Source organism: Pseudorca crassidens, chromosome 3 (assembly GCF_039906515.1).
Source record: "Pseudorca crassidens isolate mPseCra1 chromosome 3, mPseCra1.hap1, whole genome shotgun sequence".
Classification (NCBI taxonomy): Eukaryota; Metazoa; Chordata; class Mammalia; order Artiodactyla; family Delphinidae; genus Pseudorca; species Pseudorca crassidens.
The window spans coordinates 163,631,999-163,648,655 of record NC_090298.1 but is presented as its reverse complement, the minus strand read 5'-3'; the positions used below and the strand labels follow the sequence as shown (position 1 = coordinate 163,648,655).

The following is a 16,657-nucleotide window of genomic DNA, read 5'->3' as shown; positions in this document are numbered from 1 at the left end:
CGTCCCCATTGGCCCCCCTTCGGCCTCCGAGGCCCTCCTCCGCCATTGGCTGCACCGCCAGATCCGTCTCCAAGTTGCTGCTGTTCATTCGTTGTATGCACTGCCTGTCTTTTCGGGACTACTCAGTCAGGGCGCTCAGCGAGCAGCGCTGTCAATCACGGGACGCCGGAGACCAATCACAGTGGGAGGAGACCACCGGCGCCGGCCTTAAGCGGAGTTTCGGGGCGGGTCCTGGGTTCATTCACAACATTCCTCCCCCGCCCCACTAGGGCTGGACAGCGCTCCCCGGGCAGCTGGGGCTGCGCCCACACAAGGCTTTGTTTACTGAGGGTCGCTTCCGGGCGCCGCGAGGGGACAATCAACACTGCTCGGCCCGGGAGCGAGACAGAGCGGCGGGATCCCCGGGCAGCCCCTCAGCCCCGCCTCCCTCTGGGCTGTGTGACGAGAAATTCAGCCTCTTTGGGCGGCGGGTCAAGTTTTGATGCTTTGCGGGATGGAGGGATCACAGGTCCCTTGGTAGAGTTTATGGGGGCTGCGGACACCCTCGCTAGAAATAGAGCCCAATCCAAGCCCATCCTTGAGCCCCAAGCTAAGAATCTCCAATCCATTCTATGCCCTATATATTACGTTAAGTCCTATGAAATTACTGATTTTCAACAATTTTTGATACACTAAATGGCAATTTCATAAGGTTCAACGTAATAGATGTCAAATCCGACCACCTCTGATTATTTTTTCTGATTCAGCTTGTCTAGGTCACATCTCTTGATGTGACCTTGAAGCAGGCAGTGGTCCTCATCGCCGGTCCCCGGCGCCACCACCGCTGCCATCTCCATGTTGCTAGAGAACCCTGCATTTCCCCCTCGCCACACTTCTCTCCGTTATCATTACGTTTCTTTACCTATTTCAGCAGTTGTTTAATTTCTGTCTCTTCCCGCTCCACGGTGAGCTCCAAGGGGCAGTCTAATTGTCTAACTGATGCACTGCTTCACTGCCAGCACCTGAACACCTCGGGACATACAGCAGTCACTCAATCTATATATAACTTGTTGAATAAACCAGCTCATGCTTTGCTCCCATTCCACTGAAATGATCTACAGACCAGGAAAACCGAAGCTGGCCCCTAAGTGGCCTGATTGCTGCCCCCTGCCTCTCCCCACATGGAAACTCTGCCTTTTTCCTTCCAGGAATTTCCAGTTTCACAGCTGCATTTTCTGGCCAGTCCCCAACCCACCCTTCAGTAAACTCCCTCCGACCTGCACTGTCCAGTATGGTCACCACTGGCCACAAGTGGCCTTTGAGTCCTTGAAATGGGACCAAGCTGAACTGGGCTGTGCTGTCAATGTAAAACACATTGGATTTTGGAGACTTAATAGAAAAAAAAGGCGGCAAAATATGTCATTAAGAATTTTTTATATCGATTACATGTTGAAATAATACTATTTTAGATGTTTGTGTTAAGTAAAATACATTATTAAAATTAATTCCACCTGTCTCATTGTGTATTTATTTTATTTTATTCTATGCGGCATCAGGGCGTTTAAAGTTACATATGCAATTTGGATTGTAATTTCTATGGGACAGCAGTGGTCTTGAGAAACCAGAGCTGACCACAATGACAACAATGAAACAACAATAATAATAATGTACTGATTGCTTATGTGGTGCTCTAGCTGTTCAGACACATTATCAAACGTAAGTCTTCCAACAGTGCTGCGAAATGGGGATGTCATCTCCATTTCTCATATGAGGAAACTGAGGCTTAGAGAGGTGGAGTTCTTGCCTGACTGGGAAGCCTTAGACTTATTAGAGCATGTCTTTCCTGCAAGGATTTGAGGCAAAGATAGACTTATGGGGAAGGAGAAATGGGTGGGGAGGAAAGCAGGGAGAACACCAGTGAAACAAGTCTTTCAGGTGCTCCCCTAGCAAACAGGACCCAGGGTCCAGGTTTTCCAAGCAGCCCCCTTCAGCATTTAGTATGTGGCTGGCCCTTGTCCCTGAGGATGCTTCGGTGGATGTCCTGAGATGCTGAATCAGAAAAGGCACTCCAGGCCAGTGGAACAGGATGTATGGGAGGAATAGAGAATGGGACATCACAGGGTGAGGATGTTTTATTTTATTCTCTCACAAGAGATACTAATATTTTCATCATCCCCATCTCATGGATGAGAAAACTGAGGCACAGAAAGGTCAGGTGACTTAACCTAGGTCCACAGCAGGAAAGGGTAGGGCCAGCATTCAAGCCCTGGTGGGTGGGCTGGTCTTGTCACATTGGCTGCGGATCAAATGCACAGTTTGGGAAACATCAACATTCTATTCCGTTCCTCCGATTTTACAGATGAGGGCAATGAGGCCCAGAGAGGGTCAGAAAGTTGCCCAAGGCCACACAGCAATCCCTGGAGAATGTGAGAAGTCAGAAAGGCCCTTGGGAAAATGGGGGTTGCCTCCAGGATGAAGTCTCGAAGACTGTTTCACGCCTACCCTCTTCCTAGCGACACTTTTAGGAAGGGTGACGTTGCAAGGGGTGTTCTAGCTACCCGCAAGTCCTCCCTTCTCAGTGTAGCCAGTTTGGGCCTCAGGAAAATGGAGCCACATTTATCCCGCCTGCCACTGTGAGCTCACTGTCTAGGCATCCACAGCTCCTGACCCCAAACCCACATGTGTACTGACATCAAGACCCATGAGAAACAGGGTGACTCTGAAGGCTGGGATGAGGGGGCCCATGGCCCCCCAACCCCCCAGTTCTGTGCCACCCCATCCTAACATTCTGAGGGTCCCTCCCTCTGCCAACCCCCCTGAAGCACCACAATGCCCCTGTTAACTCAGGCAGGAAACCAGCCAGGGCAGTTTTACTTCCTGGTCCCGATGCAGCCCCTCTGGGCTGCCCAGCTGGCAAGATTTGCTTCTTACATTTCTTCTCTTCCCTTTTGGAACACAAGTTCATGGGCAGAGAGTCAGGGCCCTGCCAGGAAAAATGGGCATTCCAGGCAGAGGGGGAAGGTGGAGGCAGGAGAGGAAAAGGCTTGAGCAGGAATAATTGTCTGAAAAGCAACATTTAATGACTGCCCTGGCCCTGGGGAGTGGGGAGGGGCAGGGGAAAAGGCAGGGAGTAGACAGGCTGAGTGGCTGGAACTGGGCTTCCCTCCCCGTCCAGGAAAACAAAGGCAGCTGTCACAGTCTTCAGGCGCCCCACATTTCCACACTCAGGGAGGGGTGTTAGGGTCTCCATTTAACAGATGAAGAAACTGAGGCTCAGAAAGGGACTTGCTGAAGAGAACAAGAGGTGTAGGGATTTCCCAAAGTCTGGGGCTCTTGGCTGCGACACTAATGGGGGATTTGTGGGCAGGACCCACATGCTAGGAAGGACCTAGCATGGGAGGGAAAAGTCACCCAGGTCAGTGATGGGGTGGAGGGTGGAGGTGGTGGGAAAGTGAGGCTGTTTGGGGAGGCCGAGGGAGTGGGGTGAAGAGGGAACAGGTGGGTTGACATTCCAGATCCGAAACCTGTCACACCTGAATGCCTTTCCTCACCCCTGGGGTCCCCCTCAAAGGGGCTGGCGTCAGAGGGACAAAGGGAGCCAGTTTACAGGAGTCCTTGGCCAGCCCGGGCGCCGCCAGCGGCAGTGGGCTTGGCCCGGGTTGGAGGCGCCTCCTGGTGGCTGAGGGAAGCGCCAGATGGCGCCCAGAGCCCAGCCGGTCCCACCCCTCACCCTTTCGAGATTCCAGATAGAAAGGTTAAAAGATAATTTTCAAAAGCGGGTGCAGTCAAGGCTCTCACCGACAAATAGAGATGAACACGTGTTAAGATTTTTTTTTTATTGAACTCCTGTGGGAACCAGGCAGATGTTATACGAGGTTCAAAAGAGAGTCCGGAAAACGGGCACTTTTACAACAGATCAGACTATTTGAGCAAATAAATGTGCGAATGGAGGCAAATTGGTTTTTCCACAGGGGAGGGGGGCTGTCAATGGAACCTCAGCTGCGTGGGCCAGAATGAGCAGATAAGAGTGGTTCTGTATTGCTATCAGTTGCTTACAACTCATGCATGGAGCTGTGAAATAGTTCAAAGACGCTGTTATGAACCAGCTAACCCGGAAGGGAAGGACGTGTTGTATAGCGATGACGCTTTGAATGGTCAGAACTGATTTACAGAGACGCAAAATGTTCCTTGCAGAAAGAAACAATTCCTTCCTTCCTTCATTCAACAAACACCTGTTCCTGGAGCAACTATTGTGCGCTGTTCCAGGTGCTGGAGACACAACAAAGATGCAGAGTAGAAAACGGATGAGAGTGGCACAGAGTGACCCCTTCCAGGAGCAGGGGACACCTGGGAGGGGGAAGGAACAGGAGGTGAAAAAGGCCAGGGGTCAGGACTGGGTGGAGGCGGGGGTCTGGAGGGGGTGGCCTGGGGCTTCCTTGCTTTCTGTTCTCCCCACTAGAATGTCAGTTCTCAGCTCTACCTAGCCCAGAGGTTGGCATGCAGTAGGCGCACATAGATGCCCAACGTGCAAAGCGACTCCATATCAAAGGGCAGAAGTCACTCGCTGTCTGCTTAGGAGAGAGACTGCTGTGAGGTGGGCAGATGGCAGGAGGGTCCAGGTCCTGTAGGTGGGGCTCAAGGAACGGTAGACTCTGGGCATCACAGAGCCAAGCGGCAGCCCTGCCTTCCAGTCCCGGGCCTGGGCCCCATCCTCCACCCCTCTCCTCCCCCTAACAGAAACCCTGAGCCCCGGGCCCCAGACAACTCCAAACTGTGAAGTCTCGCCATCAAATTAGGGCTCTGCTGCCACAATTCCTGTGTTTTTGAGATGTAAATCAGGATTTTTTTTTTTTTTTTGCATGTGAAATTACCGTTCCTGCCTTTTCTGGGGGTTAAAACTCACATGGAAAAGTCACCATTGAGAAGGGTATAATTCAGTGGCAGTTAGCACCTTCACAACATTTGCAACCACCAACTTTATCTAGTTTCAAAACCTTATCACCTCCCAGAGATGACCCCATACCCATTTGCTGTCACTCCCCACTGCCCTTCCCCCAGTTCCTGGCACCCCATAGGGAACCACTGTCGCTATGGCTTTGCCTCTTCCGGACGTTTCACATGAATGGAATCACACATTATGTGGCCTTTTGTGTCTGGCGTCTTTCAGAATGTTTTCCAAGTTCACCCACGGTGAACTGTATCATTCTGTTTTATGGCTGAATAATATTCCATCCTGTGGATAAACTACACTTTGCTTATCCAGTCATCTGTTGGCAGCATCTGGGTTGCTACCACCTTTGGGTGACCATGACCGGTGCTGCTGTGAACGTACGTGTACGAGATACTGAGTCTGTGTTCGATCCCTTGGGGTGTGTGCCTGGTGGGCAACGGCTGGGTCACGTGGTAACTCCAGCCCGAACTTACCGAGGAGCCACCAAACTGTTCTCCAGTGTCTGTCCCTTGCTTTTAAGAAAAATGTTGGGAGTTCAGTCACCCACCTCCGGGGAACAGCCACTGCACTCCCACATCCCTCCAAAGACAGTGGCTCAGCCGATCCCACAGGCACAGATGTTTTAGGGGAGGGGAGCCCAGGATGGAACAGAACAGAAACTTGGTCTGTTAAGAGAGGCAGCAGATGGGCAGCCGAGAACACGTACTGGGGCCCCGCCAGTGCCGGGTTCAAGTCCCTGCTCTGGAGTGTTAATGTGGCCTGACCTGGGCACGATGAGGACTGAGGTGATGTGTAGAAAGCACCAGAGCAGTGCCTGGGCCACAGGCAGTGCTTCCTACTTGCTGTTACGACTTATGACTTTTTCTAAAGGTCGAGGTGGCACTGAGAAGTCTATACGCACATCCTGGTTTAATCGGCATTTTGACTCTACAAGGTGGTGTCAGTACCTGTCCTGCAGACGGGAAAGTGACTCACTAGGCTGCCTGGCCGGTCCCCGGCAGAGGGGGTGGCACAGGCATGTCCGTGGAGGGCATGTAGGTGAGTCACCCAAGGCAGGAGGAAAGAACGCTCTCCCCTGGCTCCCAGGCTGGACGTGCAGAAGCCCATTCGTCCTTCCCTAGCACGTGGCTAGTCTCCTGTGGAAACTGCTGGGGATGACCTGGTCGGGCACCTGGCCGCAGGCCCCAGCACGTCCCGCTCACAGGAGCATGTGACCGTGGGAGGAATGACAAAGTCAGGTTTATTGCTCTGGGTTAAACCAGTGGAGACAGGATGTGGGGAGGGGTAGGGGGACACAGGAAGTTGGTGAAGGCATCCTCCTGGCCTTGGCCTGCGCTTGGCCTGGCCTTGGCACCCTGGGAAGCCAGCCAGTGCACTTCTGACCTGCTGATCCCCTGCTCACGGGCCAGGCCCCCAGTAAAGTTTGAGGCGCAACCCAAGGCTCTGGGGAGCACGGCCTCTCCTCCCTGCACAGGTCTGAGCACAGACAGGGCTGCGGCGATGGCCTCTGCTGGGGTGCACCCTTAGGAAGGCGTCTTGGTGGAGGGGGGCGCTGCTGCTTTCTTTTTGGTGGGGGCCTTCAACAGCGCCAGCTTCTTGGGCAGGCTGGTGCTGGCTTTCATCAGCACATCATGTTCGATCTTCTTCCGGATCCCGACCTCCAGGTTCTGAGGGAGCAACCATGGCACAATCAGACTGGGACCTGAGGCGGGAGGGAGGGCCTGGTCTGCTGCCCTTTCACCTGTGAGCTCGCAAGGGGCTGGATCAGCAACTCCCCCCGAAACAACACCTGAGAGTCTGGTGGCTGGGGGTTAAGTCCTGCTTCTGCCCCATACTCTGGGAACATTGCACACCGAAAAACCCCTTCTCATCTCTGGATCTCAGCTTCTAAACCTCTGCCCATTTCCACTTGACAGCTGGGAAACTGAGGCACATGTAGTGAGGAGGCACTTGCCCAGGATTCCCAAATCATGTGAGTGATGGGAGATTGGAACCCAGCACGCCCAGAGTCTCCAGCCTCAGCTTCCAGGTGGGCAGCCTCCCCTTGTCTCTGCTTTGCTAATGGTGAACTGGGGCTCTGAGAAATAGGGGTGCAGGCAAGTAAAGGCACAGGAATCAGAACCCAAGTGCTTGGGTCCAAAACTGGTAGTTTAATCATATTACCTAAACTGCTCCCTTGCCCTACCTGTGAGTTCCAATGACCATGACAACCATAACTGTCACCACACGCCTGGGCGCAAGGGAAACAACAGCAAAGACACAGAAAAACCTCTGCCCTCATGAAGCTGACATTCAGTGCGTGTGGACAACACAGCTGTCAGTGACAAATTCTGGTAAACCGTTTTTTTTTTCCTTCGGCCACGCCCAGTGGCATGCGGGATCTTTGCTCCCCAACCAGGGATCAGAAGTGGAACTGGTGCCACCTGCAGTGGAAGCGCAGAGTCTTAACCACTGGACCGCCAGTGAAAGTCCCTCTGCTCAACTGTTGAAGGATAACAGATGACAAGTGCTGCTATGGAGAAAAGAATACAAGGGATGATGAGTGAGGGATGGGGTGGGGTTGCCATCAGGGATAGCCGCTCAGAAGCAACGCTTGCAGCCAGACTTGACTGGGAGGAAGGAAGCCGTGTAGATTTCTGGGAGAAGAATCCAGGTGGAGGAAACAGCTAGTGCAAAAGTTCTGAGGTGGGGCAAGGAGCAGTTATGGGGCCAGTGAGGCTGGAGGGAGAGAGGGAGGAGGTGCGGGCAGGGAAAAGACAGGAGTAGAGTGTGCCGGGTCCTGTGGGCTGTGGGGAGAACCTGGGCTCTTCCTGAGTGAGGTGGGAGCCACCGAGCGTTCTGAGCAGAGAACGGAAGTGCCCTGGTTCAGGTGCTCACAGGTGCCCTCTGGCTGCTATGGGGAATGGCGGGGCCAGGAGATCTGGGAGGATGTGACTGCCCTGGTCCAGGTGGGAGATGATGGGATGGGACCAGGTTGGGGGGTCAGAGAGGTGGGAAGTGGGTGGAATCTAGATTAATCCTGAAGGCAAAAAGGACGAGATCCAACCTGTATGTGAGAGAAAGGGAGAATCCCGAGTATCTGGAAGGAGAGACTGTGGCAGGATCATGGTGGAGTTGGGGAGCACAGTGGGGGTAGGACCAGGACCCTGGTTCTGGACATACTGAGCTTGAGATGCTCACGAGACACTTTCCCCCTCCGGCTGAGACATGGAGGTAAGCAGGGTGGTGGGTTCCCAGTCTAAGAAAACTGAGGCTCTGGCGATCCAGTGGTTAAGATACCATCTTCCACTGCAGGGGGCACGGGGTTCAATCCCTGGTCGGGGAACTACCGAAAGCTGTGTAGCGCAGCCAAAACAAAAAACAAAAAACTGAGGCTCTAAACAATTTGCTCAAGATTGTAGGGTGAGTTAGTGTGTGTTGTACAGTTAGAATTCAGGTCTGCCTCCACCAGATCTCTTTGTAACTTCTCTTTGCAACCTTAACAAAAATCTCTTTGCAACTTCTTTATAAGATCAACCCTATTCACCTGCACACGAAAAAGCTACACTTAAAAACAACCACAAAAACGTTTATTTCAGCCCTGTGCTGTTCTCAGGGCTTTACAGGTGTCCTATGGCATTGAATCCTTACAACTCTAGGAGAAAGGTGCTATCACTACAACCATTTCTTCTTTAAGAAGCTCAGGGTGAAGATATACTAGCTGTCGATGGAACTGCGCTTTGCTCCCAGCACTGTCTTCTTGCAAAGCTGGGGTTTTCAACCCCTTTCCCAGGCTGCCTTCCCTCTCGGGGCCTATTAACGAGGACAATTTCAGCGAAAGCAGACAGTGTGTGCCGAACACATTTTGCGCGCCACTCGTGGGTTTAGGAGTCTCACTGATTGGGAGCTAATGTTTCCGTACCCACTGCACAAGGGAGGAAACTGAAGCTCACAGCTCTGGGAGTTCTCCATCCCGGGCCTCTCACACGCTCGAACTCACCTTCTTGAGCTTTTGCTGTTGCACGATGCGTGCCTTCTTGGGTGCGATAACGAGACCTGGGGAGAGATGCGATCTCGTGAGGCCGGAGAACCTCGGGCCCACCTCGCCCCCCAGTCCCCGGCCCGCTCCTCACCGCCCTTCCTCGGGCCCCGGTTCCGCTCCGAGGCTGTCGCCGCTGCCTTGCTCTTCGCTGGTTTCCGCGCCTGGAACTTGCGCTGCCCCTGCGCCATGATCAGTCATGCACCGGAAGAGGCGGGGCTGTGGGAGGTCGCAGACGAAAAACGCAGGGCACGATGGGATACAGTGGGGCCGGAGGGCGGAATGGCTCACGGGATACAACGTGGCAAAGAGTTAAAGTGACCACTACCCACGACGGTCGATGATAGCCAGCATTTCGCAAAAATTTCGAAGTAAAGGTTATAATGATAAGCTAACACTTACTGGGTGCTTATCTGCTTTATAAAACTTATGCTGTTTTATGCTCTTTATACATAAACTTCAAGTCTAGGACTTACGGTCAGGCAAGTGAGGCACTCTGGTGCAAAATTTAAGGGGTGCCCCGAACTTCAGTTATCAAGATAAAAATATTCAACATTCAAAAATAATATTTTAATACAAAGAAAAATCGTCCAAATACAGCCTGTGGACTGGCTGCTTGATGTTGTAAATAAAGTTTTGTTGGAACGAGGGCTGGTATCAGGAGTGAAGGGAGTAGGGTCAGGATACGCAAGGTCAGGGTTTCATTCTATTTAATATCTTTATATTTTGTTCACCATGGATTGTTTTTGCATTAATTTTGATTTTTCAAAAGTAATGCATGAAGCTATTCTTTATCTTGACTACTGAGCTTCTCAGGGCCTCCTCTAAAATTTTGCACCTGAGGTGTCACCCTAATTCCAGCCCTGAGAGCAACCAAAAAGGGAGGTACCAGTATTGTCTCCATTTTGTAAATGAGGAAAACAAAGCATGGAGAGGTGAAGTGATTTGGCCAAGATCACACAACAGAAAAAGCGGTGGAGGACTTCCGTGGCGGCGCAGTGGTTAAGAATCTGCCTGCCAGTGCAGGGGACACGGGTTTGAGCCCTGGTCTGGGAAGATCCCACATGCCTCAGAGCAACTAAGCCCGTGCGCCACAACTACTGAGCCAGCGCACTAGAGCCCACGAGCCACAACTACTGAGCCCGTGTGCCACAACTACTGAAGCCCGAGCGCCTAGAGCCCGTGCTCTGCAACAAGAAAAGCCACTGCAGCGAGAAGCCCGCGCACTGCAACGAAGAGTAGCCCCTGCTCGCCACAACTAGAGAAAGCCCATACGCAGCAACGAAGACCCAACACAGCCAAAAATAAATAAATTAATTAAAAAAAGAAAAAGAAAAGGCGGTGGAACTGCGATATGAACTCAGGCAGCTTGACTTCAGCTGCTGGGATCTTAAGAGCCATGCAAAGGCCCTGTCTGCTTCCTCTGTTCTGGGAAGAATTGTGGTTGGGGGAACAAGGTCAGCTTTTGGGCAGGCCATTCAATAAGTTTATTATAAAAATAATGGGGGCAGGATATGGACAGCTAGGTTGGTTACTTCTGGGGTCCATCTAGGGTGACCGTGGCACCTAGGGCTTCCCGGAGCTCCTCAGGGGCAAAGACACCCAGCTCTGTGATGATGCCGCCAGTGATGAGGTCGTTGGGGGTGACATCAAAGGCAGGATTCCAAACCCCAATTCCTTCAGGGGAGAGGGGGGAGGCAAGAAAGGCAGGTATTAGGCTCATTGAAAGTTCTCAAGCTATTGTCACCTGTCTCACTCACAGTGGTTTTTGGGATTGGGGAATCCTTGAGAATCTAGAGATCCTCACCCCGAAAGTGCATGAAGGCATGGGTTTTGATACCAGTAATGAATTTAGACCCCCTACATTCCTGGATTGTCACTGTCTAAGAAGAAGCCTTCAAAGTCTTATATACATCCACCCACTTGTGCCTGCTCCAGGAATTTCTTTAGGAAACTCCAAGAATCCACCCCAGGGCCTTTGCATGGGCTGTGCCCTCTGCCTGGATGCTTTCCCTCAGATACGAACATGACTTGATGTTTCACTGCCTTCAGGTTTTTTCTCACATATCACCTTCTCAGTGAGAACTTCTCTGATAACCCTGTCTAATCCACCCCCTGCACAGACACTTCCCATATCCTTCTGTGCCTCATTTATTTCTCCTCAGCCTTTACCCCCTTCTAACATACACTGGAATTTTGTTATTTATCTTGTTTGTTGTCTGTCTCCCCGCTGGACTGTCAGCTCTATGAGGGCAGGGACGTTTATGTTTTTTTTCACTCCTGTTTCCCCGGCCCTATCATGTCACCTGGCACTGGCCAGGTGCTCAAAAATATTTGCTGAATGAATAACAATCTCTTACACAAGAGGCTGCAAACTCTGTTTTCTCTGGTTCATAGTTTTTTAAGACCACTGAATTAGCTGCCAGCTTTCAAAGTGTGGGAGCTTTCAAACATATAACAAACGTAAGGCTTCTCTTGGAAAAATCAGAAGTTCTCCTGGGGTCTGCATTCCCGTGATCCTTGGCCAGAACAGAGTATCGGGGTCCCCAGACTGCACCTGGCCCATGTTACCCAGCTTTCTTGGGGGCAGGGACACGGGGGGTTGTCAACTCTGCTTTCCATGGTCTTATGGGTTTTGATCAGTGCTAAATAATTAAGCCTCCAGGAAAGAAGGGGCACCAAAAAAATCACGAGATAATTTTTTTTTTCAGAATGAATGTATCTATTTTTGTTATCTATCTATATTCTTTTCCATTATGGTTTATCACAGGATATTGAATACAGTTCCCCGTGCTAGACAGTAGCTCCTTGTTGGTTATCCATTTTAAATATAGCAGTGTGTACACGTCAGTCCCAAATTCCCTATCCCTAACTGGTCCTTTTTATAAAAGGTTTTTGATCATACTTGTTACTATTTAACGAGCACTAAGGGCCAGGCACTGTTCTCCACTTCACGTGGGTTAATTACACTGAACCGCCTCGGGTATATGAGGTAGGTCATGAAAACAGCTCATGGGGCTCTTAGGGATGAATTTTAGGCAACCAGGCTACACAGCCAGGCAGTGTGGGGAGGCTGAGAGATATCTGTCTCTTCATAAGCACTCGGCCAGGTGGTACTCTTATTTCTTATTCAGGTGAGAAAACAGAGGTGGAGAAGAGCAAGGCAATGCGCTCAAGGCTTCCCAACTCATTAGCTGTATCTTCTGACCTTGAATCTGACTTCCAAGATGTGTCTGCTCTAAAATATGGCTTGAAGGAGCACCTTATGCCCCAGAAGGCTGATGACACCCCAAATACCACCTGCTGCCTGTGAAGGGGTCAGGGTGCCTCAACAGAGGTGCCCAGGCCTATGGTGCCCCCCTCTGAGCGGATGGCTTACCGGGTGCCGCAATCCTGACCCCACTGACATGGGTCAGCTCCTGGCCAGGACGCTCCTCAATGATGATCTCCCGGCCCGTCTTCAGGTGGAGGTCACACGACGAGCTGGGGGCAGCCACATAGAAGGGGATGCCGTGGTGCTTGGCGGCGATGGCTAGCTGGTAGGTGCCCACCTTGTTGGCCGTGTCGCCATTGGCAACCACGCGGTCGGCTCCCACGACCACAGCTGGGGAATGAGATGCCGGGAGTCACCACCGGGCCCTGGATGCCTGGAGCCCTGCCCACTGGCACCCCCCACCTGCTGACCTGACACTCCATAGTGGGCCATGGCGGCTGCCGCCATGCTGTCGGCGATGAGGGTGGCGGGGATCTTCTCGTAGACGAACTCAAAGGCCGTCAGCCGGGCTCCCTGGTTGTAGGGCCGGGTCTCCGTGCAGAAGGCACACTCCAGACGGCCCAGGCTGTGCAGCGAGCGGATCACACCTGTGGGGCCCAGCCCACCAGGAGGATGAGATGCAAAGGGACAGATGGGCAGGGCAGCCCACTGGTTAGCAGCATGGTTCTCCAAACCATGCAGTCCCACTCCCGGGCCCTTGCAGTGGCTGTTCTCTCTGCCTGGTACAAATGTGTTTAGAGAATGCCTTCTCCGTGAGGTCATCCGGGATTCCTCCATCTCACAGAGCAACCCTCACACTGCCAACCCCTACTCTTTCTCTTTAGCACTTACCACCTTCAAATGTATCATACGTATTTGTTCTGTTCCTGTGTCTGTTCCTCCTATTTTCCTGCTCCTGATGGCAGAGATTTGATCTACTTTCTCCACTGCTGGGTCCCTAACTCCTAGAACTGTGCTTGGCACACAGTAGGTGCTTAATAAATGTTGAGTGACTGAAGGAATGGATGCATGTATGAATGATGGGGTACACAGGAGATAAGCATTTACTAAGCATCGATATTTGTTGAGTGAATGAATGAATGTCTTGCCATCAGAGCCTCAGTCCCCAGGCCCAAGGGTGGCACCTAGGCAGGTAGGGAAACCTCCTGGAGAATTTAGGATCAAGTGGAATCCGCTGCCTTGAACTCCAGGACCCAGTCCCCCTGGTCCTGGTCACAGCTACCCTAATCTTTCTTTAGGGGGCTACGCCCTACCCCTCAGTCCTCTTGGAGTCCACATCCCACCCACTTTCTTTCTTTTAAATTTTAATTTAACTTTATTTTTATTTAAAAACTATTTAATTTTTTTTTTGGCTGCACTGCACGGCTTGTGGGATCTCACTTCCCCATCCAGAGACTCAACCTGGGCCACAGCAGTGAAAGTGTTGAGACCCAACCACTGGACTGCCAGGGAACTCCCCCCACCCATTTTCTAGGCACATGGCACAGGCCAGGCCTATCGAGTGACTGATCCTAGATGGACAGATGACTCCATCAGAGCCCCCGAGGTACAAGGAGACTTTTCTAACACTGTCGGAATAGAGACCCTAGTCTCTTTTCCTTGTGATCTGAACCCTGGCCGACGAGTGGAGCATGAGGGTGATGCCACCATGGAGGAGGGCAGATCTTAGGGATACGGATAGATGGACCCTGATGCTATTATTTGGGCCTCTGGATCCAGTCATGCCTGAAGCCAACCCCCTGAGTGTTTCTGTACAAAAACTAATTAATTCACATTTTGGGGGGTGTATAATTCACATTTGGGGGGGTTTGGGTATATAATTCACATTTGGGGGGGTTTGGGTGTATAATTCACATTTGGGAGGGTTTGGGTTTCTTTCTCTTGCATCCAAAAAGGGCCCTCCCCTATCCCTGCGATGCTCACTCACCTAGGGCTGTACCATAGCCAGCAGTGGCCAGCGCACCGGTGTTGCAGTGTGTCAGCACTATCACCTTGCCGCCCTCGGGGGCTGCCCGCTCTAGGAGGTGGCGGGCTCCCAGGTCCCCGATGCTCCGATTGTCCCGGAGGTCTTTTGCCAGCATGTCCTCGGTCCAGCGGATCACTCTGGGGCCGACAGGGGACTCTGAGCACAAGTCACAAGCCTTCAGGGCCCACACCAGCCCCTCCTCCCTGCCCAACACCGCTCTCCTGGAGCTCTCCTGCTGAAAGCCTCTCACAGCTGTGGGTCTGGACCCTTCTGCCACAGCCACCTGACTGTAACTCCATTTGCTCTTGAGACACACTTACTAAGCACCTCCTGTGCGTCAGGGGCTGGGGGACACAGCAGTGAACAAGACAAAAATCTCTGCTCCTCTGGAGCTGACACGGAGGTGGGGGAAGCAGGTGATGAACAGACAATAAAGTGAAGGGAAAGGCAGCGGAGTCAGGAGACAGAGGACAGGAATGAGCTGTATTATACGGGGGGTGGGGAAGGCACAAACCTGAAATCTGAAGGAGAGGAGATTAAGTAGATGGATACCTGGCTTGCAGAAATGGTGTGTGCAAAGGCCCTGAGGCAGAAGGGACCCTGGTGGGGGTTAAGGAACATGGAGAGTATCTGTGCAGCAGATGGGGAGGGAGGGAGTGGGAAGAGAGCAGGGAGAGGACGAGGGCTAGAAACAAAATTCTTCAAAAGCAAAAACTAGGTAAATGAGGTGGCACTTAAAAGGGCCTCCAAGGGCAGATAGGGCTGGGGACGTTCAGGGAAGTCAAAGTCAGGGCGTTGAGTTCAAGGATCTCGGGGCCAGGCTGTCCGGTGGTGAGTCCCAGCCCTGCCTGTGTGGCACTGGACTAAGAGCACTTTGCCTCAGTTTCCCCATCTGTAACATGGGTCGTTGTGCAAAAAAAAAAGAATGAATAGCCGCCGGTTAAAGCAGCGCTTGGCACAAGGCCCCTCTACCTCTCTCGGACCGCCTCCTCCGTGGCGCCCTCCCGCTCCGCTTCCTGGGCTGCGAGGTCGGCCAGGTCTCGGGCGGCGCGGGCCATGTTGACGGCGGTGGGCCGGGCGGTGACAAGGAAGCTCAGAGCGTCGCGCACGAAGGCCACGAGCGCGGCAAGTCCGGGTCCCCCGGCGCCCGCCTGCAGCTCCACGGCGAGGCTGAGGCAGCCCACGAGCGCAATGGCTGGGGCGCCGCGCACCTGGTGGGGAAATGGGGGCGTCAGGGACTGCAGGCATGGGAAGCCCCCCACCCCGGTCCCACCGAGCGACCCCACCTTCATAGCGCGGATGGCCTCCCAGGCCTGGCGCACCGAGCCCACCGCCTCATAGCGGCTCTGCTGGGGCAGCAGCAGCTGGTCGAGGATCTGTAGTGAGCCCCGCGAGTAGCGGATCGCCTCCAAAGTCATGCTGTTGCAGCCGCGATCACCGCCTTTCCCGGGGCTCAGCTGGCCGCGCGCACCAGAGGCGGGGCCGGAAAGGGCGCCGGAGGCGAGGCCACGGCCCCAGGGGTGGGACCTCTCCCGGAAGGAAGAGCGTGCGCACATCAACTTCGCGGCCTCCTGCGACCCGCCGACCAGGCGCCGGGTCCTAATTCACCTTCCCCGCCAAACCTGGGCAGTTAGCCGCACCCTCGGAACCAAAATGGTGCCACTATTTATAGGGTAACTATTGCATGCCAAGCCCTGTGTTTGGCGTCTGGCTATAGCAAGACTCCTAAGTGCCAGGTGGGTACCCTCAGGTGCCTGACTTCTTCAGCCAGAGCCAGTGCTGCCTGTGGCCTCACGTAGAGCAAGGCACCAGAAGGGGGTTCTGAGATCCAACAGACTCTTACTGCTGCCTTAAGACCTTCCCATCCCCGCGGGGAGTAAAGGCCTGCGGGCTGGGGGCCATCACTACCTCCGGACAGGGCACATTACAAGTTCAGCAGAATTCAGCCGGAACCTCAGCCCTGAGAGGTCCGTATGTCTGGTTTGTTCACCACTGCGTCTCCAGTGGCTAGGATAGCGTCTGGTGCACTGCAAGTGCTCCGTTAATATTTGTGAAATGATCCTTCTCCAGGATTTAGGGGGAGGTGCTGGGCCATGAGTCACCTGGTGGATGCTCAGCTGTTTTTTTGCTCAGTTTACTAGTTTCCTTCAAAGGAAGCAACACGCTGGGGACTCTTTCATGACCCTTCCAGGGTGTCCCCATGGGTGGGGGATAATGAACAGCCCACGCCTGTGTGCTCCATCCCTTTCTGCATCCGGCCTGGATCCCGAGCACCCCTGCTGTCCAGTCCCATTTTCATCCTTCACACCCAGCCTGTGCCACCTCCTCCAGGAAGTTGGCACCGATTACAGGCCAGCCTGGGCTACTACTACCTTTCAACTCTCATCAAGCTGGGTGGGGACCCAGGCTGTGGTCACAGCATCAGCATTGGCTGATGAGATGCTGGGCAAGCTTAGTTGGGTTGCGGGG

General features: G+C 53.1%; 2 protein-coding genes across 2 annotated transcripts; both read right to left on the bottom strand.

Annotated features, from left to right (window-relative positions):
* Positions 1-6,150: 6,150 nt before the first annotated feature.
* Positions 6,151-10,062, bottom strand: C3H19orf53 (chromosome 3 C19orf53 homolog). The gene is made up of 3 exons (XM_067733527.1): positions 9,043-10,062; positions 8,910-8,965; positions 6,151-6,597 (listed from the first exon to the last, which is right to left on the bottom strand). Exons 1-3 carry the CDS (start codon positions 9,137-9,139, stop codon positions 6,454-6,456), a joined length of 297 nt encoding a protein of 98 aa, XP_067589628.1. The 5' UTR covers positions 9,140-10,062; the 3' UTR covers positions 6,151-6,453.
* A 344-nt stretch (positions 10,063-10,406) lies between these two features.
* MRI1 (methylthioribose-1-phosphate isomerase 1) lies at positions 10,407-16,573 on the bottom strand. The gene is made up of 6 exons (XM_067733523.1): positions 15,475-16,573; positions 15,161-15,399; positions 14,150-14,325; positions 12,633-12,809; positions 12,328-12,552; positions 10,407-10,625 (listed from the first exon to the last, which is right to left on the bottom strand). Exons 1-6 carry the CDS (start codon positions 15,742-15,744, stop codon positions 10,480-10,482), a joined length of 1,233 nt encoding a protein of 410 aa, XP_067589624.1. The 5' UTR covers positions 15,745-16,573; the 3' UTR covers positions 10,407-10,479.
* Positions 16,574-16,657: the final 84 nt, after the last annotated feature.